Genomic DNA, 26,463 nt, shown 5'->3' with positions numbered 1-26,463 from the left:
CCCAGGCTGGAGAAGGAAATTGAGGTGCTGGAGAGTGGAGACACTGTCCCTGCTGTAGTGAAGGAGAACTCGACAGCCCGCAGCCCAGCCCAGGCCCTGGCCCCAAGCCCAGCCAGGGAAGAGCCCAAAGCAGAAGTGGTATTGAACTCCCAGCAGGTAAGGTGATAGGAATGGATCCTGGGGTGCCTGCACCTGCCGGCCATAGAGCGGGGCCTTGCCACTTCCATGTCAGCACAGTTGAGGGGGATCAGCACAAACTAGAGCTATTTCTTGGATTTGAATCTCAAGCCACTTCCCAGCTGTATGATCTGGGACCAGTTGCTTTGCCTCTCTGGGCCGTTGCTGCAGGATGGGGCAGCAATCAGTGAATTAATGCACAATAAGGTCTTTACACAAGACCTGACACCAAGGGAGATTTCAACAGATGCCGCCTACTCATCAATTCTGTTGTTATTTTAATAGAGCATGAGCGCATGTATCTCATTGTCTGATTCTCCTGACAGCCCTTTCAGCTGTGAATGGTGTACTCATTTGATGGACATGAAAAGCCTACCAGTGGTTCTCAACCTACCTAACGCCGCATCCCTTTAATACACTTCCTCATGTTGTGGCGACCCCCAACCATAAAATTATTTTCGTTGCTACTTCATAACTGTAATTTTGCTACTGTTATGAATCGTAATGTAAATATCTGATATGCAGGATATTCTTAGGCAACCCCTGTGAAAAGGTCATTCAACCCCCAAAGGGGTCGTGACCCACAAGTTGAGAACTGCTGGCCTAGGCCCGGTTGGTTGAGAGACTGGCTTAAGGCAACACAGCTAAGTGGTCTCTGTAGAACTTACCCATTGATTCTGGGATCTGATGTCTGTACCAGGCTGTGTTAAATCAGACCTCAGGCCAGGTGTGGTGGCTCACATCTATAATTCCAGCACTTCGGGAAGCTGAGTCAGGAGGATCACTTAAGGCCAGGTGGTTGAAGCTACAGTGGGCTATGACTAAACCCCTGTACTCTAGCCTGGGCCACAGAGCAAGACCCTGTCTTTACAAAAATACCAGTCCTTATAATTCTAGACTCTAAGCTTGTGGCTACCGCAGTGTGTTAATGCATATTTGGAAATGTCCCAACCACATTTGTTGTCGTTGGGGCTCAAGGGCCTGTGGGACATGCCTACCCTCTCACAACCTCATTGTGATGGGAGGGACATTGCCGGCATCTGGAAGCAATGTGTCCTTTTCTTTTTTTTTTAAGAATTAAAAAAAAAAATTATTACAAAAATACATACTTAAAAAAAATTCAAATGATACAGAAATAAAAGCACAATACCCCACCCAGTATACATACAAGCACATAAACCCCCTTCCCTCCAATCCTACTCCCCAGAGATTATTCTTGTGAACAGTTTAGCATATATCTTTTCAGAACTTGTCCTTTGCCAATGTGTCCTTTTCTAGTCTGCTCCTCTAATATTGGTCTGGACTTCTGCTGATCCCTGCCCACACTGTTTGCCAAGGCCTGATTTGGGGGAGACTAGAAGGATTAGACCCAGCCCTGGCCTCACTGAGCTCCTACAGTGTGTGCAGATGGACATGTATCAGGCAACCACACAGGGAAGGTGGTCAAGCCTATGATGGGAGAACACAAGTGCCAGACTCATGGGAGGCTTCCACAGGAGGATGTGGGTTTTGAAGGTTGAGTAGGAGTTCTCCTACATTTACTGAATGTAAATTGGGCGTGGACTGTGTGCTGGCATGGGAGACACAGCAGTATACATACATAGTCCCTTCCATGATGATGTGCACATCCTGGATGAGAGACAGGCCCGGGGTGGATGAATAACACAGTAACTTCAGGAAACAGTGATCATCCAAGGACACAGCCCAGTCACATGGTAGGAGAAGGGGTAGATGGTGGGGGGTGGGGGGTGGCTAGTGAAGAGCCAGCCAAGCCCAGATCTGGGGAGGAGCCTTCCACATGAGGAGAACATCATGTATGAAAACCCTAAGGCAGGAATGCATTTGAGAAATAGCAAGATGCTGGGTGCGGTGGCTCACACCTGTAATCCCAGCACTGTGGGAGGCTGAGGAGGGAGAATTGCTTGATCTCAGGAGTTTGAGATTCGCCTGAGTGACAGTGAGACCCCAACTCATGAAAAAAATGGAAAAACCCAGCCGGGCGCCCCGGCGAGGAGGCTGAGGCAGTGGGGTGCCCGCAGCCCGAGTCTGAGGTTGCAGTGAGCTACCACACCCACTGCACTCTGCTCAGGGGCATAGGGTGGGACCCTGTCTCAACAACAAAAAAAGAGAAATAGCAAGGTGGCCTGTGAGGCTGGGCAGACCTAGGGGAGAGAGGAAGGGGAGGGGACCAACCACCCAGGGCCAAACGGGTTCAGACAGGAGACAGCACCTAGGAGGAGGCAGTGGCTGGATTCAGGGTCACCTGCAGGCCCTGCTGCAGAAAGGTGCGTGGGAGGGGGGAAAAGAAATTGGAGATGACCCCTAAGTTTCTGTCTTAAAGCCCAAGAGAGGAGGGGAACCAGGTACAACTGGCATCATCCACTGTGCCAGACCCTTCCCAAGTTCCTGACCCCATAGGTGGGGGCTCTGGTCAGCAGGAGTTTGGCGGGACACCAGCATCCCTTACACCTCTCCTTCTTTCTTGCAGACCCCGGTGGGCACACCCAAAGGTAGGGCTTCTGGAAGGGATGTGTGGGATCTTGGCGCCCTCTGGTGGTCTGAAATGGGATGGTAGGGTGGGGAGGGCACCCAAAGAGTAACTGTTGTTACTAATAAATAACAATAATAGCAACAATGATTCATTGTTGTTATTACTCTTCTTGAGTCCTAAGTTTGGGCCTGGGTCATGCCAGTATTCTTCATTATCATATACACTTGCAAATATTTCACATCTCAATGACATTTAAATATATGTTCTTGCTGAACAGTGTCTCGTGCCTGTAATCCCAGCACTTGGGAAGCCAAGGTGGGTGGATTGCCTGAGCTCACAGGTTCAAAACCAGCCTGAGCCAGAGCAAGACCTCATCTCTGAAAATAGCCAGGTGTTGTGATGGGTGCCTGTAGTCCCAGCTACTTGGGAGGGTGAGGCAAGAGAATCATTTAAGCCCAAGAGTTTGAGCCAAGAGTTTGCTGTGAGCTGTGACCCCACAGTACTCTGCTAAGGGTGACAAAGTGAGACTGTCTCAAAAATAAATAAATAAATAAATGTTCTTACCTGGGGTGGTGGTTCCCACCTGTAATCCTAGCATTTTGGGAGGCTGAGACGACTGGGTGGCTTGAGCTCAGGAGTTCAAGACCAGCCTGAGCAACAGTGAGACCCCATCTCTATTTTTTTTAAAAAATGATTAACTAGACATTGTGGTGGGCACCTGTAGTCCCAGCTACTTAGGAGGTTGAGGCAAGAGATTTCCTTGAGTCCAAGAGTTTGAGGTTGCTATGAGATAGGTTGGTGCCATGGCACTCTACCCAGGGTGACAGAGTAAGACTCTGTCTGTAAATAAGTAAATAAATAAATATTCTTCTCTGGAACAATAATTGTTTCAAAATATATGTATACATATATACCATCCCAGACAGCATAGTGGGAATACATTCCTACAAAAGTTAAAAAAAATTAGTGTGGGCAGCACCTGTGGCTCAGTGGGTAGGGCACGGCCCCATATACTGAGGGTGGCAGGTTCGAAACCACCCTCGCCAAATTGCAACAACAACAAAAAAATAGCCAGGCGTTGTGGTGGGCACCTGGGCACTCCCAGCTACTCGGGAGGCTGAGGCAAGAAAATCACCTGGCTTGGTCCCTGCCTGTGGCTCAAACGGCTAAGGCACCAGCCACATACACCTAAGCTGCTGGGTTTGAATCCAGCCCGGGCCTGCCAAACAATGACGGCTGCAACCAAAAAATAGCTGGGCATTGTGGTGGGCACCTGTAGTCCCAGCTACTTGGGAGGCAGAGGCAGGAGAATCGCTTGAGCCTAAGAGTTGGAGGTTGCTGTGAGCTGTGATGCCACGGCACTCTACCAAGGGCGATAAAGTGAGACTTTGTTTCTTTTTTTTTGGCCGGGGCTGGGTTTGAACCCACCACCTCCGGCATATGGGACCGGCACCCTACTCCTTGAGCCACAGGCGCCACTGAGACTTTGTTTCTTAAAAAAAAAAAAAAAAAAGCCAAGCAAGGTTGTGCATACATGTAGTTCTTGTTACTCTAGAGGCTGAGGCAGGAGGATTGAGTCCAGGAAACTGGAACAATAATTGTTTCAAAATATGCAGTGAGCTGGCTAAGTGCCTGTGGCTCAAGCAGCTAAGGCATCAGCCACATACACCTGAGCTGGTGGGTTCAAATCTATCCCGGGTCTGCCAAACAACAATGGCTGCAACCAAAAAATATTCGGGCACTGTGGCAGGTGCCTGTAGTCCCAGCTACTTGGGAGGTGGAGGCAGGAGAATCGCTTGAGCCCAGGAGTCAGAGGTTACTGTGAGCTGTGATGCCACGGCACTCTACCCAGGGCAACAGCTTGAGGCTCTGTCTCAAAAAAAAAAAATATGCAGTGAGCTATGATGATACCACTGTACTCTAGCCTGGGTGACAGAATGAGACCCGTTCACACCATCCTGAGCAGGAGCAAGACCCCATCTCTAAAAATAGCCACGCATTGTAGCCAGCACTTGTAGTCCCAGCCACTTGGGAGGCTAAGGCAAGAGGATCGATTGAGCCCTAGAGTTTGAGCTTGCTGTGAGCTATGACACCATGCCACTCTACTCAGGGCGATGGAGTAAGACTCTGTCTCAAAGAAAAAAAGAAGAAATTTTTTTTTTTTTTTTTTTTTAAAGAAGAAATTTTAAAAGACAAGAAACATATGGGCCAGGCACAGTGGCTCATGCCTGTAATCCCAGCATTTAGGAGGCCAAGGCAGGTGGATTGCTTGAGCTCAGGAGTTCCAGGCCAGCCTGGGCAAGAGCGAGACCCCATCTCTAAAAAAATAGCCCAGTATTGGGCGGCGCCTGTGGCTCAGTGAGTAGGGCGCCGGCCCCATATACCGAGGGTGGCGGGTTCAAACCCAGCCCTGGCCAAACTGCAACAGAAAAATAGCTGGGCGTTGTGGCGGGCGCCTGTAGTCCCAGCTGCTCGGGAGGCTGAGGCAAGAGAATCACGTAAGCCCAAGAGCTGGAGGTTGCTGTGAGCCGTGTGACGCCACGGCACTGTACCGTGGGTGGTACAATGAGACTCTGTCTCTACAAAAAAAATTTAAAAAAAAAAATAGCCCAGTATTGTGGCAGGCGCCTGTAGTCCTAGCTACTTGGGAGACTGAGACAAGAGAATCACTGAAGCCCAAGAATTTGAGGTTACTATGAGCTGTGACACCACAGCACTCTACTGAGGGTGACAAAGTGAAACTCTGTCTCAAAAAAAGAAAATGTATTCTTAGATATATACAATAGCTTATTACATATTTTGTTAAGTCATTCAGCATCGTAAATTTGTTAAATATAAATTATATCTTTTTTTTTTTTTTTTTTAGAGACAGAGTCTCAGTTTGTCCCCTCGGTAGAGTGCCATGACATAACAGCGCACAGCAACCTCTAGCTCTTGGGTTTAGGTGATTCTCTTGCCTCAGTCTCCGAGTAGCTGGGACTACAGGTGCCCACCACAACGCCTGGCTGTTTTTTTGTTGCAGTTTGGCCAGGGCTGGGTTTCAACCTGCCACACTCAGTATATGCAGCTGGCGCCCTACTCACTGAGCCACAGGCGCTGCCCTAAATATAAATTATATCTTAAAAATGTACTTTAAACATGTGTGTTTGCACATCTAAAACTCAGAGCCACCCACTGGGATTGACAGTGGTGCCTGAAGTATCTCTGGCCTGATTTATTGTGCATTAATTATTTATAGAGTGTCTCCTTCTCTTGCTGTAGAATTAAAAATTAATAATTTACAAAAAGTTCACACAGGCCTCTCAGGGATTTTGTGAAAATCATTGGGCTCAGAGATAAGAGTGGGCTATGGTGCTTGGTGTGTGTTTGGGGGTCCAAGTGCATGTGTATGTGTCTGGGTGGGGTTTGGCGGGTCTAGGTACATGTGTGTGAAAGGGTTTTCAGGCATCTGGGGCAGGGGCCTTGTGATCATTTCTCCTCTGATCTCTCTCTCTCTCTCTCTCTCCACCCTCTGCCTCCTGCACAGAGAAGCGAGTTTCTAACACCCCGGTGAGGACAGTTGAAGGCTCTACCATGATGAAGGCAGGTGGGTTGGCTCCCAGGCTCAACCTCTAAATCCAGTCACCATCCAGGACTGTATCTCAGTCTGGGAGGGTGGAACCTGGTGAGGTGGGGGTGACACAGACCCACTCTCAGCAGTGTGGTGGGGACTGTGATTATATAGATGGCGGCTGGACGAAGCTGGTGGCTCTGGGCCTGGGCTGGGTCCTGGATGCCCCCTGTGCTTTGGTGCCTTGGTCATGCACAGGCCCATGCTTCCCTGAGAAGATGGGCCCTCATGCATGGTGGCTCTCTAATCTGATGCCCCTCACGCAGCTTTCATTCCACCTTACCCTCAAGGCTTGCTCCTGGCTCCTGGGTCCTGGGAGGGGGGGGGGTGCTCACGCCTAGACATACCTGAACATGCTTGCTGCAAATCCTACCTGTTCCACAGTCCTTGGGAAGCAGGATTGGCTGCCTTGGGAGAGAGAGTGAGTGCCCTGTCCCTGGAGGTAACCAAGCCAGTCCTTGGGATTGCTGCTCTTCTAAGAAGCTGGGGAAAATTGCAGTTAATGCTAAGCATCATGCAGTGCCCACAGTCAGGATTCAAGTCTTCTCTCTCTGAGTGACACATAGTGCCTTGAATTTCCCAGACAGAGGGGTGGGATTATACTCGCTGGCACAAAACGAGCAATAATGAAGATAAGCCATAACTATTGTTGTTGAAGTGAGTTGGAATAACAGAAAACCAAGGAAAGGAAGTGAAGATAGATTCAGGGCTGGGTGGCCAGATTGTGACCATGCCGAAGGGTGAGAGGGCCAGGTCTTCTCACAATCTGTAGCAGGTTTTGCCCCAGGTGACACAAAGTGAAGGTAGCATTTCCAGGGTGAGGGTGCCTTCAGGACCTTTGTGATAGTTAGATTGGCCCTGGCTAACACCAAGGCCAGGTGCTCCATAGGTTGCCTCACCAGTGACTTTGTGCAGTACACAATCTTCTCAACTGTGCGAGCAGCCCTGGACACAGATGTTTGGGTATGGAGGTGTTAGACTGTGCAGGGGCATGGGATTGAATAACATTCATTCATTCATTCATTCAAGTGCTCATTGAGCTCCTACTTTGTGGCAGGCATGGAGATCACAGCCTAAGGGAGTCTATACAGCTAACTTATGGAGAAGTCAGCCAGAGAATGGGGAGCTGGAGGAAGGAAGCAATTTAAGTCAGAGGGCTCAAGGGAGGACTAACTTAAGAAGTGGCCTTTAAGCAAAGACCCAAAGGAGGGAGCAAGACATGCAGATATCTGGAGGAAGGATGTTCCACCCACATTGGCCTATTGGAGGCACAGTGAGGCTGGAGCAGAATAAGGAGAGAGAAAAAAGGAAGAGAGGAGGGCAGGGAGAAAGCAGGACAGGTCATGCAGGGCCTGGTGGGGCCCTGGAAGGACATGGGCTTTTCTGCCAAGGGAGGAGGGTGGTAGGAGCCATGAAGGGCTGTGGGCAGAGCAAGGATGAGCCCAACAAGTGCTCATAGGTGCCCTCTTGTGGCGTCAAGGAGAACAGACCATGGATAATGCTGGGAGACCCCTGGCGGGGGGGTGGGGGTGGGGGGTTGGGGGCAGGTGTCCACAGATGCCCAGGCCTGGCCCAGGAGGGAGTACAGAGGGGCAAGCAGTAGGCCATTCCAGGTGTTCTGAAGATGGAGCCCCCCCTCCCAGGTTATATAGATGGACAGGCGTGGGCATGAGAGAGAGGGAGGGGGTGGGGAGGACAGAGCTGCTGGGATGGGAGCAGATAGGGAATGGGGGTCTTCGGTGTAGTGAATGTGGGGCTCCTGTGGAACTCGAATGGCAGGTGGTTGTGGGAAGGAGTCAAGTCCAGGGTGAGGTCAGTGGAGATGGGTAGGTGTGCATTGTGGGCATGTGGTAGAGATTAGAGCCAGAGCCTGGGTAAGGTCCCCAGCACAGAGTGGAGTCTGGGGCCCAAGCTGGAGGGCAGGAGGAGAAAACCAGGTGACCATGGGCCCCAGCACTTGGCATCGCCTCTTCCTCTTGAGCAGACCTGGGACAGTGGCTGTTAGGACTCAAGTCTCTGTGTGGGTTTTGTGGTGATGATGATTTTTTTACAATGCAGGAGCAAGATGCTGGCCTAACAGGTAGTGACAATCATTTGTCTTAAGTGGGAATTATTCACTCTTTGTGTTGACATAGTTAACAGAAAAGAGACGTGATGGCTAAGTGCATGTAGCTCAGCGGTTAGGGCCCCAACCACATACACTGGGGCTGGCAGGTTTGAACCCAGCCAGGGCCTGCTAAACAACAATGACAGCAAAAAATAGCTGGGCATTGTGGCAGTTGCCTGTAGTCCCAGCTACATGGGAGGCTGAGGCAAGATTGCTTTAGACCAAGAGTTTGGGCTTGGTGCCTGTAGCTCAGTAGCTAGAGCGCCAGCCATGTACACTGGAGCTGGCGGGTTCAAATCCAGCCCAGGCCTGCCAAACAACAATGACAACTGCAACTGAAAAAAAAAAATATATAGCTGGGCATTGTGGCGGGTGCACATAGTTCCAGCTACTTGGGAGGCTGAGGCAAGAGAATCGCTTAAACCCAAGACCTTGAGGTTGTTGTAAGCTGTAACGCTGTGACACCATGGCACTCTACCAAGGGCGACATAGTGAGACTCTGTCTCAAAAAAAAAGAAAAGAAAGAAAGAAAAGAGATGTGATGTCTAGAGGGCCAGGCGGACAGAGATTGGGTTGGGGCTATGGGTCTACAGACATGAGTTCAAATCTTACGTGTAACCCTGCATGGAACAGGGCTTCCTTCTGATTCACTGTGGGCCTCTGAGAAAGCAGGAATAATGAGGGCTTTCCAGATGGGATGGGATAGAACCTGGACTTAAGGGACCAGAGATTGGTGGCCAAGTGGAGGGGACTGTAATGCTGAGGGTTGAGGGGCAAAGGATGGACCTTGAATGCTGAGCAAAGGAACTCAGACCAGACACTCTGGGCACTGCGGAGCTGTGGAAGGTGTCAAGCTGGGGAGAGTCAGGTCGAGATGGTGCCCCTGGCATCCCTAACCTGGCCCACCTCATTGCTGCTTGGCTCTGTGCTGCTGGCTGCCCCTTTCCTAGCTTGGTGGCAGCCTGGCGGGGGGCACGTGGGTGGGTAGGCTGTGGCATAACCCCCTGACTCTTGTGCCAGCCATGTACTCAGTCGAGATCACTGTGGAGAAGGACAAGTTGACGGGGGAGACCCGGGTGCTATCCAGCACCACGATGCTCCCTCGGGAGCCCCTCCCTCAGGGCATCAAAGTCTACGAAGATGAGACCAAAGGTACGAGAGCCCCTGCCCCTGCCCCTACCCCTGCCCCACCACAGCCTGAGCCAGAGGCCCGAGCACATGGGACCATGGCATGGACTTAGCTTCTGCCCTCATCTTTCTATCTGGAGCTCATGAATAATTCATTCAAGTAATTGGAATTGTGACAAAGGTTATATAAAAACTCAGAGACATACAGGGGGCCAAGAGGGGATCTCACAGGGCGGGGAGAAGGACAGGACAGGTATCTTAGTGGAAGTGAGGAGGAGCTCATAGGAAGCACAGCAGGAAATGGGGAACAGCCACAGCATGTGCAAAGGTCCTATGGTGGGGTGGAATTTGCTGGAGCTGGTGTGGAGTAGAGGGAGGACTATGTCCAGAGGGTCTTGGGAAGCCTTGGTGTGGTGGGGTTGAGCCCAGACTACTGTAGTGAGATCTGATTTGGTTTTAAGGGCTCCTTCTGGTGGCCAAGGAGGAGCAGGTCATGGTAGATGCCCACCAGGAAGCTGGGGATTCCAGAGGAGCAGGAGAACCTTTGGCAAAAGCCCCAGAGTGTTTCATTCTCTTTTGAGCAATAATTCATGCACCATAACATTTAGCCTTACAAAATAGACGATTTAGTAGATTTTGGTGTGTTTGAAATTGTACAACCATCACCTTTCTCTAATTCCAGAGCATTCCATCACCCCCAAAAGCAGCCCCGTCCCCATCAGCAGTTACTCCCCATCCTTCCCCTAGCCCCTGGTGACCACAAATCCACATCCCTTGTCTGTGGATCTGCCTGTTCTGTTCACATTTCACATAAATGGAGTCACACGCTGTGTGTCCTTCTGTGTCTGGCCTCTCTCACTGAGCACAGTGTCCCAAGGTCTGTCGACAGTGCAGCCTTGGTCAGAGCCTCCTTTTTCATGGATGAGTGATATTCCATTATGTGGGTGGGCCATGTTGGATTTATCCAATTATCCTACAGTGGACACTTAGGTTGTTGCCACCTTTTAGCTTTGTAATGCTGTACAAGTTTCTGTGTAGGCATATATTTTCATTTCTCTTGAGTGTCTACCTAGGAATGGAATTGCTGGATCATGTGGTGACTGTGTTTAGCTGTTTGAGGAATCTTCAAACTGTTTCCCTTAGTAGCTGCACCATGTCACATTCCGATAAGCAGTGGATGAGGGCCCCAGTTTCTCCATATCCTCCCCAGCACTTGCTATTGTCCATTATTATTGTTGCCATACTAGTGGGTGTAAAGTGGTTTTGATTCCCAGAGCCTCATGTCCTTAGAGGCAGCTTGGACCTCTGGAGTGTTCAGGATGCTATTAGAGGGGTCTCATTATAGCCCAGCTTGGGGTGGTTTTGGGGTATGGACTTGGTTGAATCCTGGCTCCTGCTCTCACTGTCCTGGCCTTGTCTTCTAGACAAGAATTACCACAAAGAGATTCATCACTGAGTCCACTTCCTTGCCTTACCGAGCCCCTGGGGATTCAGGACCTGCCAGACTGGACTCTGGTTGCTTAGCAATGGGAAGGTGATCCGTTTCCATGGCAGCCAAAGGCTCTGATGCCTATCTTAGGGCAGCGGCCAGTAGAAACACTTACCTTGCTTTTGTGACCAAGACGTAGGCCACCCTCTGGGCCTCCAGCCCAAAGTCACTAGGAGGCTCTGAAGCATGGACAGGCTTCCCCAGGGATTAGGAAACAGAGCAATTTCCTCCTGGCTTAAAGCTGGGGACAGAGCCCTTGGTTGAGAGGAGGGGAGTACCTGAGGCTGCCTGTTGGGTCCCCACCACCACAACTAGTGTGGCCTGGGAAGCTGTGTTTCTAGAAGGAATTTGCAGGGCCATGATGTAGGGCTGGCATCAGACCATGGCTGTGAGTCCTTCCAGGGTGCTGAAATCTCATTCTTAGACAGTATAGCACAGCTCAGGAAATGACAAATCAAAGAGAGATGAGTAAATGTGGAAAGTTTGGGGGAACACATTTAACAAGATTGAGTGTGTATATAAAACTCTACCCAATTACAGGCAGGATATTTCTAGGAGTGACTGTGTCCTAGGCTTCCAAGGAGGTTATGAGGACTACTATAAAGTTTATGTCTTATGATTTACTCCTTGAAATTTAAATAAACACCCTGGTAGGCTGGGTGCTGGGACTCACACCTATAATCCTAGCACTATGGAAGGCCAAGCAAGGTGGGTGGATTGCCTGAGCTCACAGGTTCAAGACCAGCCTGAGCCAGAGCTAGACCTTATCTCTAAAAATAGCCAGGCATTGTGGTGGACACCTGTAGTCCCAATTACTTGGGAGGCTGAAGCAAGAGAATTGCTTGAGTCCAAGAGTTTGAGTTGCTGTGAGCTGTGACGCCATGGCACTCTGCCGAGGGCGACAAAATGAAACTTGGTCTTAAAAAAACAATAACAGGGTGGCGCCTGTGGCTCAGTGAGTAGGGCGCCGACCCCATATACCAAGGGTGGCGGGTTCAAACCCAGTCCCGGCCGAACTGCAACAGAAAAATAGCCGGGCATTGTGGCGGGCGCCTGTAGTCCCAGCTGCTCGGGAGGCTGAGGCAGGAGAATCGCGGAAGCCCAAGAGCTGGAGGTTGCTGTGAGTCCTGTGATGGCATGGCACTCTACCGAGGGCGGTAAAGTGAGACTCTGTCTCTACAAAAAAAAAAAACAATGAAAACAACACCCTTCTAAATAAATTTTTGCTTAAGGCAGCACCAATCAAAACGGAAATTGTGAACTATATACACTCAGAAGAGAACACACCTAACCTGTGGGATGCCATCAAAGCAAAATTCAGAGAACAACGTATAGCCTTTAGGTCACTTACTAGAAAATGAGAAGGACTGGGTGAAACAAATGAAACTTTAATTCAAGATCAATCAAATAAACCCAAAGATGGAAAAATACCAGATTCTCTATAACTTCTAACCTCCAGATCCCCAGGGTAGATGGTATTCTTTCACTTAAGAGAACAGGCCTAGGCTGCAGGAAAGAGTAGGGGACTAGCCCTGGCCATCTATGTGACCTCTGTCTAATAATTGCTTCCCTTCTCTGAACTTTGATTTTTGCTGTCTTCACAATGGAAAAAACAAAAAAGACTTTGCAAGGTGGCTATGTGGGAGTCAGCTAAAGAATATAAAAATACAGTTGGTATTTGGACAATGCATGGGTTAGAGGGACTGAGCTTTATGCAGTCAGAAATCCACATATGACTTTTGACTCCCCCAAACTTAACTAATAACTTGCCATTGACCAGTGGGTAGGGCGCTAGCCCCATATACCAAGGGTGACAGGTTCAAACTCATCCCCGGCCAGCTAGCCCCATATACCAAGGGTGACAGGTTCAAACTCATCCCCGGCCAAACTGCAACAAAAATATAGCCGGGCATTGTGGCAGGCGCCTGTAGTCCCAGCTACTTGGGAGGCTGAGGCAAGAGAATCACCTAAGCCCAGGACTTGGAGGTTACTGTGAGTTGTGTGATGTCATGGCACTCTACCAAGGGCGATAAAGTGAAACTCTGTCTCTAAAAAAAAAAGGTGGACCTGTGCAGTTCAAACCCTTGTTCAAAGGTCAACTGTACGTCTAAAGGAATGACAATAAAATCCCAATTTATTTATTTCTGGTTTTTCTTGATTCCTAGTAAATGCTTTTTTGTGCCTATAAATTTTCTTCTGTATACAGCTTTGGCTACATCTATAGATCCTAATAGAGAGCTTTAATTGTCAGTCAGTCCTACATGTGTAATCCAGTTTGTGGTTTCTTCTTTAGCCTTGAGAATGAGCCTTACCTAGGCTTCCCTCCTGTCTGAGAACCAGCTCATTCTCCCTGTCTCTCCTTATGCAGTGGTCCATGCCGTGGATGGTACCGCCAAGAATGGGATCCACCCATTGAGTTCCTCAGAGGTGGATGAACTCATCCACAAAGCAGACGAGGTCACACTGAGCGAGGCAGGGTCCACGGCTGGGACAGCAGAGACCCGGGGGGCTGTGGAGGAGGCTGTGCGGACCACACCTTCCCGAAGGGAGATCACAGGAGTGCAGGCACAGCCAGGTGAGGCCACATCAGGCCCACCTGGCATCCAGCCTGGCCAGGAGCCACCAGTCACAATGATCTTCATGGGCTACCAGAACGTGGAGGATGAGGCCGAGACCAAGAAGGTACTGGGGCTTCAAGATACTATCACAGCAGAGCTGGTGGTCATCGAGGACGCAGCTGAGCCCAAGGAGCCTGCACCACCCAATGGCAGTGCTGCCGAGCCCCCAGCTACCGTGGGCTCCCGGGAAGAGAATCAGGCGGGGCCTGAGGCCAACACCAGCGACCCCCAGGACCTCGACATGAAAAAGCAGCGTTGTAAATGCTGCTTGATCATGTGAGCCAGCCCGGACCCTAAGACCCCAGCCCCTGCCCCATACCACAGACCCACCAGCCCGGCCCCTCCCGGCGCCTGCCCATCCTCCACCTACAGCCTCACGGGCCCCAGGACTTGCCGTGTTGTCACATGTTCCTTCTGAGGTTTCTTGGAAAGAGGGACAGGGCCCCACCCATCACCATGCCCCCACACTGACCCCAGCCAGAGCCGTGCACCTGCACATGGTAGGAGAGAGACACGGACAGACCCGCTTTTCCTGAAATGAGGACCCTCCCCACCCTCCATCATGGCAGCTTCACAGATGCGGGGTTCATGCCCAGTGTGGTCCTGGTGGGTGTGACCTGTGGCCTCTGTGCAGGCCCAGGCCAGCCCGCCACCCTCTGGGCCTCCTGCCTGTGCCTTTCTGCCACCTCTGATGAGTGAGGTCTCTGAGGGGACACCCTGCCGGAGAGGGACCTGGGAGCTGGGGCCTGCTTAGACCCTGGAAGTTGGGCTCCTTGGGGTTCCCCGGCAAAGGCGCTGGCCCCCCAATCTTGGACGGTTGGGGTGAGGCCGTGCCTCCTTTGGGGCTTAAGGTCCAAGCCTGATGTGCCCCCCACGTCCTCTATGGGCCCAGCTAGTGGTCAATGGAGTCTGCAGGAGGGGAGCCCTGGAGACATGCCCCCACCTCGGGAGAGGTCATAGCCTCTCGGCTGTCTTCTAGATGGGTGATCTGGGGGTCATGGGACCAGGTGAGCCACTTCTCCTGAGTTCCCAACCCCACTGGGCCCTTCTTCCTCCTGGTGCTAATTTGGGGACCCCGGGGGCCACCTCTGGCCTCTTCTCCAACCCGCTTGGACCAGGGTCCTGGGTCTTTCCAGGTGCACCCCAGAGATTAGGCCCCGCCTTCCAGTTCTGCTGGGCTTGCAGCATATCTGGGTAGTGGAGGGAGGGATGCACCCTGGGACAGGAAGGCTCCCCCTGGGTTGCAGCAGGGGCCCAACCCAGCCCAATGTGAGCCTGTCCCCCAGCCCAATATGAGCCTGCCCCCAGCCCAATGTGAGCCAGCCCCAACACCCTATTACTGGAAGTGACAAGGGGCTCCCCTCCTGGGGGCAGTCACACTTGTCTCTGGAGGCACATTTGTGCACATTCTCAAAGACACCCTCTTCTCATGTGTTGGCTTTGGACAGCCAGGCCCCATCTTGGCCCCTTCTCCAGGGGCCTCCAGCCTGGTTCCCAGTGCCCAGGCCACCTCTGGGTCCAGTGACCACCTGCAGCCTCAGTTGGGTGGGTGTAGGGTCTGAGTCCCAGTCTCAGCTCTGCCCCTGGGTGGCTGGGAGGAGAGGCCCTCTCTGGGGGGTGACTTGGAGTCCCTCCTCTTCCTCCCTAGAGTCTGCTTGAGTCCCTTGAGCCGTGAGCCTTTGCTGAAGTGCCCTTGCCGCCCCCTTTCTGCTTTGATGTGTGACAAGGTCCCTGATGTTCTTGACTTTTTCCCAGAGAAGCAAATAAACAGCGTGAACAGCCCCAGATCCCAGAGTTCTTGGCTTTCCCTGGATGGGGAGGGTGTGCTGGGCTGGTAGTGGGGCCCCACTGGCCAGCTGAGCCATAAAAGGGGAGGCTTAGTGGGCGGCACCCGTAGCTCATTGGGTAGGGCCACATATACCAAGGCTGGCGGATTCAAACCCAGCCTGGGACGGCTAAACAACAATGAGAACTCCAACAAAAAGCCAGGTGTTGTGGTGGGCGGCTGTAGTCTCAGCTACTCAGGAGGCTGAGGTAAGAGAATTGCTTAAGCCCAAGAGTTTGAGGTTGCTGTGAGCTGTGACATCACGGCACTCTACCAAGGGCGACATAGTGAAACTCTGTCTCAAAAAAGAAAGAAAGGGAGGCTGAGCAGGGTCTAATGAGCTGGCATCCCCTCTCCTGCACCTGCTTATGCCTTGGCCTCATCCCAGGGTCGTGGGGCAGGAGACTATTGGTGGAGTCCCAGCTTGCACCTGCACAGGTAAGGCCCAGAGGAACAGGGGGTAGCTGCTTCCTATGGGGTGCTGGGCTTCTGTACTTGCTCAACCCTGTCCTCGGGCATCAAGACTCCCACTGCTGACCTCACAGTCTCAGGGATTGCAGAACAGTCCCCACAGACACCACCCAAGTTCTTCAGAGACACCAGCCCATCAGAAACAGGGTGCAGGGGGGAAGCCACTATAGGACCTGCCCTCGTGCCCAGGGAGCTCTCCCACCCCTTCCATCTCACTATGTGATCTTGGGAGAAGCTGCTTCCCACACTGGCCCTTGATTTTCCACGTGTGAAACAGGCTTTCAGAACCCTAGTGGGAGGCAGCCTCAGCTTGGGGCAGGACAATTGTCCTCCTAGATGCCTCTAGCCTATGGGGTGATACAGTTTCCACTCTTTGAGGCCCTCAGTTTCCTCATGAGATAGTAAATGTAGTGGAGTACATGTGGCACAGGGAACTGAGGTTCAAAGCCCAGCCCAACTACTGGCCATTCTGTGCCCTTAGACTGGATTTTAAGTTTTCTGTGCCTCAGTTTCCATATCTGCAAAGCAGGGATGGAGGGACTTGAAGGCTGTGCATCCCAGGAGTGTAGGTGCTCAAGCTGTTATTCTGGGATGGGTCCCTTGTCCATATCTGTCCTTAATCCCCCAACCCCACATAGCCCTGCTGGCTTTGAAGCTGGGGACCCATTTTCTGGAAGAGGAGTCTGAGGTTCAGGGGTCCCACAGCCAGCCAAGGGGGAAGTCAGGACAGAGCCCCATCCTGAGGTCACTTCTGCTATGTCTCCTGCCCCTGTAGACAGTTCTGGGTCTAGTGGCCGGACTTTCCACAAATGCTAGGCGACCCAAGGCCCTGGCAGATTCTCTGCTACTTGAACAAGAATAGAATCAGGGAGGACAGGTGCATGCCTGGGGCTTCAGTGTCCCCATCTCTCCCTGAGGCCTTCTGATGCCCTGGTTCAGTCCTTTATATGGAAGGGACCTGGGGAGTTCTCCCAGCCACCCCAAGGGAACCACTGCTGTGCTGTTCCCATTTTCTGGAGGAGTAAACAAAACTCATGGAGGTTGGGGGAATTCAAACCCAAGCCTACGAGTCCCAGATACTTGGGAGGCTGAGGTAAAAGAATTGCTTAAGCCCTAGAGTTTGAGTTTGCTGCGATAGGTGCCACAGCCCTCTACCCAGGGCGACAGCTTGAGACTCGGTCTCAAAACAAACAAACAAACAAACAAAAAAACCCAAGCCTAGCTGAACACCCTCAGAGCTTGGCAAGTCTGGCCTATCCAAGGAAGAGGGGTGGCCCCAAAGGCTGGGCTAGGCCAGGGGCACAGGAATTTGATAGACAGTGCATTGCCCTGCTGGAGAAACAGGCAGCTGTGACCCCTGAGCTGCTGTGTGACCCTGGGCAAGTGGTATGCTTCTCTGAGCAGCACAGGGAGGTGGGGGGAGGGCAAGGAGGGCAAGGGTGCAGCAGTAGGGGAAGTTTCAGGCTGAGTTCGGCTCCACAGGGCTTAATGGAGGCCCTGGGCCAGGGGCAGCTTACAGGGGCCTGGCTCAGGCTCTGCCCAACCCAGGTGTCATCTTTCTCCCTCTGCTCCTGGACTTTGTTTCTTGAGCCCAGGTGGGGCTGAGAGGAAGGGGACACCTGCTTCCCCTGGGTGGGGCTTCTGTGCCCTGGCAACCTGGTGGGCGGGGAAGAACTGGGAGGCCTCTGTACCCATTGAGAGCTGGGGCTGAGACTGAGAGGCTTCAGAGGTCTGGTGTTGCTGGGAGCCAGGAGCTAGTAAGGCCAGGGCTGGCAGCAAGGCCAAGAGTCCCATTGGTGGTGTCTAGGTAAGACTGGGAGCCAGGGGTCTTTGTGGGGTGGAGTCTGGGGAGGCCAGAGGCTGGGGCTGGGTGGGGGTCCTATGTAGGGTGGGGCCTGGGAAAGCCAGAGTTGGGGGTCAGCCTGGGGGTCCTGGGTTGGGTAGAGTCTAGGTAAGACTAGGGGTCAGAGGTCCTGCATAGGATGGGGTCTAGATGAGGCTGGGCTATGGGGCTGGCCTGGGGTCCTGCATGAGATGGAATCTGAGTGAGGCTGGGGAGTATAGGCTGGGCTGAGGTCCCGTGTGGAGTGAGATCTGGCAAGGCTGGGGCTGGGCTGGGATCTTATGTGGGGTGGGGGCTCCCAAGGCTGGCTCCCTCCCTAACCCTCCCTGCAGGCCCAGCTGGGGTCTCAGGCTAACAGGCACCTTCTTTCACTCTGCACCCAGATTGCTGTGAGGCCTGAAATCTGTGCCTGGCACCCCTGCTGGGGAACAGAGGTCCCATCCCTAAACCTTGCTAGGGCTTCAATTTCTACCCGGGGCCACCCAAATCTCTGAACCCTGGGCCTGATTGGCACACCTAGAGGCAGAGAGGCCCCACTGGTCATAGAAATCTCAGGAGCTTCCAGGAAGATGCTTGTGGGTACAAGCCAGACCCCTTCTTGGGAGGCTCTGGGCACTAATACCCCCCCGCCCCCACCCAGGCATCTGGGGTTGCAGCCCTAAGACATGGAGGAGGAGCAGGCTGTGTCCAGGTGGGAGCAGCTTCTTCCTGGGGTGCTGGGGGGGTCAGCCTGGGAGCCTGTGTGTTCAGGGTGGGACTCAGAATGCATGTTGGGGGACTGGCAGGGACTCAGGCTAGGACTCATGGAGCCAGAGTGACTCTAAGCATGGGGGACTCTGTCCAAACTGGAGCCTAGGAGGCCTGAAGACCAAGGGATGGGCAGAGGAACCCCAGATCCCTGCTGTAGGATCCACTCTGTCCAAGCCCCAACCTTTCCAGGGGGCCTTTGCTCAGGGCAGGAGGCCAGTGGTGTGATGAGGAAGTAGTTTTGGGACACCAGGGACCATAAATACAGTTTCAGTCTGACAAGGTACAGGGTGGGGCAGGGCAGGGCAGAGCAGTCCGGGGGGCTTCCTGTAGGAGGCAGTAAGGGCTCTCATCAAATCCTATTGCTCTGTCATTGCTATGTGAGTTTGAGCCAGCAGCTTCCCCTCTTTGGGACTCAGTTTTCTCTGCTATAAACTAGGAGCAAAAGTGGTTCCCTTATCTCAGGCTCCTGTGAGGTGCTTGGTGTTGAAGGCACTAAAATCGTTTTGCTGTGATTTTCCTTGCTTCCCTCCCCAGGGCTTCTCTGCTCCCCTATGAATATAACACTTTCCCTCACCCAGAGGCCCTGCAAGAGAGAAACCTGCCTTTGAATCACCCTGAGATGGGTGGTGGATCCTGGGTTTAAATGATGATGGCAGGAAACACCATGACCACTGTGAAAGCATTTGCTGAATGCCTGTTGTATACCAGGAACAGGGTGCTGTCTGAGGGAAAAATGAAGTAGAGGCCAACTGCAATTTACTTAGGCCACAGGTGATAGGGGTCCTGAGGCCTTGAACCCAAGGCTAGGACATGAGCCTCACCCATCCCGCTGGCCTCCGTGATTCACCAGGGAGGAATGAGCCTAGCAGAAAGCGATGCCCCCACCCACACCCCACCTCATCAGGAATCCAACACCCATTAAAGCCTAGACCCGTCTTTCACTTTCCCCCTGGAGTTATTGTCTGCTGTGGGTTGTAATTCCTGATAGGTTAAACATCCATCCACTCACTCAGCAAACACTTCTGTCGTCACACTGCACCTGCCCTCCCCAGGAAGCCCTAAGGTACAGGGACAGGGCCAAGACTTGCCCAACCCTTTGGAATCAGGGCAGGGCCAGAGGGTAGGACTGGGGTGGGAGAGCAGGACAGATCTGCCACTTGAAATGACGTCCCTGCCTGAGCACTTGGGGCAAGTGGTGTTTGTTCAGCCAGTCTTTATTGAGTATTTGCTGTATACCAGGCCATAAGCTGTGGGAGGGATGCTTCCCTGGGGCCATGGTTTCAGGTGGGAGTAAAGGAGAGCTTAAACGGGACTTCTAGGGTGACAAAGGAGAGGTGAAGGGTAGAGGTTATATGCTTATTGCCCCTTGGGACTGAGGCTCAGCTGTGTTTGGCTGGGATTTATTCCCCAAGACTACTTGTTTTTTCATTGTTGTTTTCCTTATTGCAGTTTTTGATATTCGGTATCTACAAAAGGTTGTGTGGCACGTAACGTGTCAGTTATATCATTGTTCTCCGTGATTGATTTTATGTTGCTTGATGCCACGTTTCAGTTCATGGAGGGGCTATGTTTTCCTTTTTAGAATGACATTGAGCTCTTAAAAGCCAGTCAGTGTTAAAGGCAGGGAATCTAAATGACAGCTTTGGTACAACCAGGAGCATCAAGGGCTGTTTGGGGAGCTCCAAAGTCCCTGTGCTCTCAGGGAGGCCTTTCTTTGCTCAGAAAGGCCTAAAACTTGGGTGCTTGGTGCAGGCCTGACCCTCAGGACACCTCAGTGATGGATTCAAGGGGAAGGACAATCCAGCAGGCTCCCTAGAGGTGTCCCACAGGCCACAATGAAGGCAGCGGTGGAGGAATAGAAACAGGGGCTTTGAAGCTGAGAGCTGCACAGAGAAAGAGGGTCAGGTTTGAAATGGAGGCACTTGCAGCATTTGAGGTCTTGTGCCAAGAACAGATGGTGCCCTGGAGCACCCTAGCTGGGCATGAGAACTGCACCTTGTGGATGCCAGAAAACAAGGAGTGTGGGAGCAGGGGTGCAGCCTTCAAGAAGGTGCCTGAAGGGCCAGGGGCAGTGGCTTACACCTGCAATCCTAGCACTCTGGGAGGCCGAGGCAGGCCTGAGCTCACGAGTTCAAGACCAGCCTGAGCAAAAGCGAGACCTTGTCTCTAAAAAATAGCAGGGTGTTGGGCGGCGCCTGTGGCTCAAAGGAGTAGGGTGCCGGCCCCATATGCCGGAGGTGGTAGGTTCAAACCCAGCCCCGGCCAAAAACTGCAAAAAAAAAAAAAAATAGCTGGGTGTTTTGGTGGGTACCTATATTCCCAGCTACTTGGGAGACTAAGGCAAGAGAATCACTTAAGCCCAAGAATTTGAGGTTGCTGTGAGCTGTGATGCCAAGGCACTCTACCAAGGGTGAAAAAGTGAGACTCTGTTTCAGAAAAAAAACAAGTAGAGGCCTGGAATCTGGACCCTGGGGAGAGGGCAGGGGCACTGAGACAGGGTGTTGCCCATAGGCTTCATGGCCCCACCCAGGCCCCATGGGACAAGGTCCAAGGCCCATCCTGGCTTTATGATGCAGTAGTGGGGGTGGGAATGTTGTCTAGTGTGGGACAAGGTGTCCTGCTGAGCAGGTGCAGAAGAGAGGCCCAGGGTGTGGGAGCTGGGAAATGGGTTGCTGCTAGTCACTGCCCTTCTCTGGGCCTCAGTTTCCTCACTTGTTGTTTCTCAGCAAAGGACCATCTGAAAAGGCTAAATGAAAATAATCACAGAAGTAGTCTCATGATGACCACAGGGTGGAAAGGGAGAAGCTGGTACCTGTGGCTGGGACTTTTGCCTTTGAGGGACTCAAAATTATTTCTCTCCCCAGGTGCACTGACTTGGGGGCATCTCTTCCTTCTTATCCTCCCTCAGTGAACCTGGAGGTCTCTCCACCTCCTGAGGCAATGGACCGAGTGACCAGATACCCTATTCTGGGTGTCCCCCACTCACCCCGTGTCACTGGCCTGGTGCTTGATGGAGACACCAGCTACACATTCCAGCTGGTGGGCGTAGGTCCTGAGGCAAGCAGCTGGGGTCAGGATAAGCAGCAGGCATGGTCCACTGCCCCTGAAGCCTGGCTGGATGCATCAAGTACAGAGGCATCCTACAGTGTGCATAGCTACCCCATTGAGCGCTCCCCAGGGGCACTCTACCCAGAGGATGAGGAAGATGAGGAGATGGAGGCTTACCACCTGGATGCCAAGGACACCCTCTCCAAGAGGCCACAGGACCTGGAGCGGGAACGCTGGGCTGTCATCCAGGGCCAGGCTGTCAGGAAGAGTGGCACAGTAGCCACACTCCAGGGCAGCCCTGACCATGGAGACCTCAAGGCCCCCAGCCCAACTTGTCCTCCACGCCTAGAGGAGGACGTGGTCGACAGGGGGCAGATCAACTTCCTGGCAGTGCGGCAGCAGTTCCTGAACCTGGAGCAGGCGAGCAAAGAGGGCCCCCGGCAACCCCTGGCCAGGGCACCCCCAACACGTGTACCACTGGGGTCCTTGAACAGATCACCCCTGGCCAACGGGTATGTTATCCCCATTGAGCCACAGATGAAGGAGGTGGTCAGGGAAGAGAAGAAGTACCAAGGTTTCCCCACACATTCCAGCATCCCAGCTGGGGATGACTCTGGCTCCTGGTCCCAAGTGGACTCCCCAGAGCCTCCCAAAGAGACACCCATTGAGCGGGAGATCCGACTGGCCCAGGAGCGTGAGGCAGACCTGCGTGAACAGAGGGGGCTTCGGCGGGCAGCTGGCCATGAGCTGGTGGAGATTCCCACCAGACCACTGCTGACCACAGCAAGCCTGACTGCAGCCCCACGGCGCAACAGGGGGCGCCCATCTCTCTACGTGCAATGGGATATGGTGCAAGGGACACAGCGAGAGGAAGACCACCGGCGGGAGGGCCTGCAGGTGAGTCAGGCTTCCACACCTGGCTGGGTCCCTGAGGACCCCCTGCCTGGACGCCAGAGAGCCTACAGCTCAGATGCCATCCTGAGCCCACTTCAAGATGCCCAAGCAGCTGACCCAGATCCACAGGTGAAGAAGGTGAACCGCATCCCCCCTGAAGCCTACCAGCCATACCTGAACCCTGGGAACCCCCCACTAGAGCTCTCAGTCCTTGGAAGAGCCTACAGCAAGCCTGGCAATGTCTCCAAAGAGGAGGTCAAGGCTCCAGCCTCTCCAAAGGCCAAAGGGTTTTGGAGGCATCTCTCAGAATCCACTGGAAAACCCTTGAACACAAAGCAAGAGTGCCCAAAGCCCCCACAGGGACCCCTGCGAGCCAAAAGGGGTGTGGTGCGAGGGGAATACTTCCGCCTGCGCCCTCTGCGGTTCAGGGCTCCAGATATGCCCCAGCAGGCCGAGGCCCTCCAGGTCTGGGGCTGGGATGTTCCTGGGGGCCCAGCACTGAGGCTGCAGAGGTCCCAGTCATCTGATTTGCTGGAGAGGGAGGTGGAGAGTGTCCTGCGCCGGGAGCGGGAAGTGGCAGAGGAGAGGAGGAATGCACTCTTCCCCGAGGTCTTTTCTCCAACACCTGGTGAGAGCTGTGGCCAAGACTCCAGGAGCTCCTCCCAGGCATCCGGTGAGGAGAGGGTCCTCTGAATGGTGACTTTGCTTAGGGTCTGAAAGGTTGAAACAGAGTAGGATGGGGAGGTGGAGTTTGAGGATGTCAGGAAGGGCTGGGATAGGGGGAATGTCTCTTCCTGACCTGTGCACTCCCCTAGTCAGCTGATCTGCCTGCTTGTCTGCTTAAGCTGTAGATTTTGGAGACAGATGTCAAATCTGCCTTGATGTTTTTGCTTTATGGATTTGGGTGCATTGTTGTTAGGTGCATACAGAGTCACAGATGTTTTACCTTTTGGTCGATAGTTCCCTCTTGTCAATATGAAATATTCCTCAGGTTACTTTTAATGTTTTTCACCTTGCATTATGGCCATCTGTCCATCAACAATTTCTCCTAACTGGCTATTTTGGCAAATCTGCCTAAAGTTTTCCCAAATGGTCTGCTCTGTCTGTCCATTCAGCTGTCTTCTTAACTTCTCTAGTCTCTTGGTCAGAGACTCTGTGACCTGAGGTGGAGTCAGAGACTCTGTGACCTGAGGTGGGGTCTAAACTAGGTCCTCCCCTCCTCAATGCTCTCTCCTCCTCCTTCTCCCCTTCTCCCACAGGCATCATGGGCAGCTACTCAGTGTCTGAGTCACCCTTATTCACCCCCATCCAATTGCACTCTGGCCTGGTGTGGACAGCAGAAGATCCAGTGGACAGGGCTCCTGTGCAGAGAATTAAGAAGGAGCAATGGGTGAGTCTGGCACCTATCCCCCCAGAGGCCAGGCTGAGGTCTCACAGCCCCCAGTTAGGGCCATGGTGATTCATGTCTTACCTGGGCTCAAGCACCGTCTCCCTCACTGCTCCACTTGTGACTGTGCCATAGTCTCCCCCACATGTGAGGCATAAGATGATAAACTAGATATCTTCTTGCTTTTGGGCTTCTGCTCTGAAAAGCCACCCTGTAGAGGGATGTTTTTCCCTTATTGTGAGGATGTCTCTAGGCTCAGAGGACAGGCTCTGCTTAGAGGAGGATAACAGTGGTAATCTATCATCATCATCTTCATCATTCAAATGTTTTTATTATTTTTGCCATTATCCACACTGCACGTGTGATGTGCCATTTGCGGCCCAGGGTTTTGCAGGAGCCACAGCTTTAGCACATTGGTGCTCTTACATGCCCAGATTCACACAGCTTATGAACCAGGCTTGACTCCAGACCCCACATGGATAACTCTGAGGCCATAGCCCCTTCTCCCCAGGCTCCTCCTAGACACCACAGAGAATGACACACACCCTAGCCTCGCTTACCTGCTGTTCAAAGGCTGACCTGGTAGAGTGACTGGACTTAGACCAGTGACTGTGTTCAAGATTCAGCCTTGCCACTTGTTGGCTGTGTGACCCTGGGCAAAATGCTGCCCCTCTCTGGCCCTGAGTCTTTTCCTCTGTAAAATGGGATCCCCTCTGACCCTCTGTGAGAGGATGAAATGGGATCATATATGTGTGTCAAGCACTCAGAGACACGTTAAAAGTGCCACAAATACTGCTGTCTTTGTTATAAGTGAAATAAAATCATTACAAATGTTGGGCAGAGGCTGTGGTGAAGAGAACAGCATGAGGGAACAGCATAGTGGGTGGCCTTGAGTCTGGAGTGATTGTGGGACATTTATAGCAATTCTATGGGCAGAGAATGCCTTCCCATCTGCCCCAAGTGGAGTCCTGGCTGGGCCAGGAAAGCCCCCAGCTGACTCACATTCCTTCCCCGCAGTATGCTGGAATCAACCCCTTGGACCGCATCAACTCAGAGGTGAGTATGCTCCTGGGGGTGAGAACACAGGTTTCTCCCTCCTGGTCTGTGCTCCCTGCAAGGAGGGGTGGAGGCAGTTGAAAGTTCCTCTCTCCTAAGTGTAGGAACTGTACTGGTATCTTCTGAACTGGTAGTGTCTGCCTGAGGTGGATTTTGCTGTGAACTGCTTGTGATGCCTACCATAGGTATAGATTAAAGATTCACATGCCACCTCTTTACCAGATGATGAAAGTTTTTGAGCAGATTAGACCCCCCAAAAATTCACTTTCTTTGAGAGAGGGATGCATCTGAGAGTGTATAGAAAGCCTAGCTACAGGGTGGTGCCTGTGGCTCAGTGGGTAGGGCACCGGCTCCGTATACGAGGGTGGCGGGTTTGAACCCGGCCCTGGCCAAACTGCAATAAAAAATAGCCAGGCTGGGTGGTGCCTGTGGCTCAAGGAGTAGGGCGCCGGTCCCATATGCCAGAGGTGGCGGGTTCAAACCCAGCCCCGGCCAAAAACCACAAAAAAAAAAAAAAATAATAGCCAGGCATTGTTGTGGGTACCTGTAATCCTAGCTGCTTGGGAGGCTGAGGCAAGAAAATCACCTAAGCCCAGGGCTTGGAGGTTGCTGTGAGCTGTGATGCCATGAAAGAAAGAAAGCCTAGCTACCTCAATTGATTTATGGAGGACACTTGTAATTCCTTGTGCTGAATCCAAAATGCCAGATCTAGGCATTTTCCTTGTCATGAAACTCAGCATAAATTATGTTCCTTGATCACGTTATTAAGAGCAGAGGGTCTGAAACTGAGGAGGGGATGGAACTACTTCACCCCTGTTCCTAGCCTATGAAATGGCAGTGGGAGGAGATGAGTGGGGGAGGTAATTAGAACCCTGATGTGGGGGGCTTCATACCTCCTCTTGTACAGATCTTGGAAGCCACACGGGTGACCCGCCACAAGAATGCCATGGCAGAACGCTGGGAATCCCGCATCTACGCCAGTGAGGATGAGGACTGAGCCTGGGGACAGGGTGCCCACCCTCCTTCCCTGACCCTTGTGGGAACTGCCAAGACTGTCACCAAGCTCCTTACCATAGGAGATAGGGCCCTGTCTAAGTCCATGATCTGAGAACCACAAATCATGTGCCAACAATCCTGTAGCGGGTATATATTAGACTGGAGGGTTTTCTTTTCCATTTCTTATTTTCCTGGAGAATTTTTTCTACTTTTGGGGTCTACACCTGCAATTATTTCTACTTCTAAGACTTTGCCAAATGCTCTGGCATCCAAGAAATAAGGAGAACCGCTTCTCCGCCTTCAGATATAGTTTGTCTCTATCCATCTGAGGGCAGAGTGACCGGTCAGGGAGGGAGGCCAATCCTGATGCCCTGAGGATCTATGAGTTGGAGGGAGTGTTTGAGAAATCCCAATATGAGAGGGAAGATCCTGGGGAACCTTCCAGTCTGAGAGAGGAGACCTGAGCCCCCAGGACTGGAGGCCTCTGTGCAGCTCTCAAACTTCTCAGTGCCCCCAGTAACACCTATGGGGCATAAGCTCTGACGTCAGTGGAGTCCTGGGAGGATACTCCTC

General features: G+C 52.5%; 2 protein-coding genes across 4 annotated transcripts in view; both read left to right on the top strand.

Annotated features, from left to right (window-relative positions):
* PALM (paralemmin) overlaps positions 1-15,401 on the top strand; it is a 31,154-nt gene extending 15,753 nt beyond the window's left edge. For 2 of the 3 annotated variants that reach the window (XM_053581621.1, XM_053581623.1), the window contains 5 exons: positions 6-156; positions 2,666-2,687; positions 6,195-6,254; positions 9,406-9,537; positions 13,371-15,401. In XM_053581621.1, coding sequence (XP_053437596.1) covers positions 6-156; positions 2,666-2,687; positions 6,195-6,254; positions 9,406-9,537; positions 13,371-13,900 — 895 coding nt within the window. In that variant the 3' untranslated portion in view covers positions 13,901-15,401. The remainder of the gene's footprint in view (positions 1-5; positions 157-2,665; positions 2,688-6,194; positions 6,255-9,405; positions 9,538-13,370) is intronic. The other variant, XM_053581622.1, reaches the window with a different exon arrangement.
* A 2,194-nt stretch (positions 15,402-17,595) lies between these two features.
* On the top strand, positions 17,596-26,036 carry MISP (mitotic spindle positioning). The gene is made up of 5 exons (XM_053581614.1): positions 17,596-17,723; positions 21,374-23,124; positions 23,711-23,841; positions 24,856-24,894; positions 25,802-26,036. Exons 2-5 carry the CDS (start codon positions 21,450-21,452, stop codon positions 25,889-25,891), a joined length of 1,935 nt encoding a protein of 644 aa, XP_053437589.1. The 5' UTR covers positions 17,596-17,723; positions 21,374-21,449; the 3' UTR covers positions 25,892-26,036.
* The last annotated feature ends 427 nt before the right edge of the window (positions 26,037-26,463 follow it).

This window comes from Nycticebus coucang, chromosome 2 (genome assembly GCF_027406575.1).
Source record: "Nycticebus coucang isolate mNycCou1 chromosome 2, mNycCou1.pri, whole genome shotgun sequence".
Lineage (NCBI taxonomy): Eukaryota > Metazoa > Chordata > Mammalia > Primates > Lorisidae > Nycticebus > Nycticebus coucang.
Note: the sequence above shows the minus strand (reverse complement) of the source record. Positions and strands in the feature narration are given on the sequence as shown.

Bases quoted from the DNA above. Each gene is read 5' to 3' on its own strand.
- MISP (XM_053581614.1), top strand. From the start codon at position 21,450: ATGGACCGAGTGACCAGATACCCTATTCTGGGTGTCCCCCACTCACCC. The intron at 23,125-23,710 runs GTGAGGAGAGGG...CTTCTCCCACAG, and splicing joins GAGCTCCTCCCAGGCATCCG to GCATCATGGGCAGCTACTCA. The intron at 23,842-24,855 runs GTGAGTCTGGCA...CCTTCCCCGCAG, and splicing joins GAATTAAGAAGGAGCAATGG to TATGCTGGAATCAACCCCTT.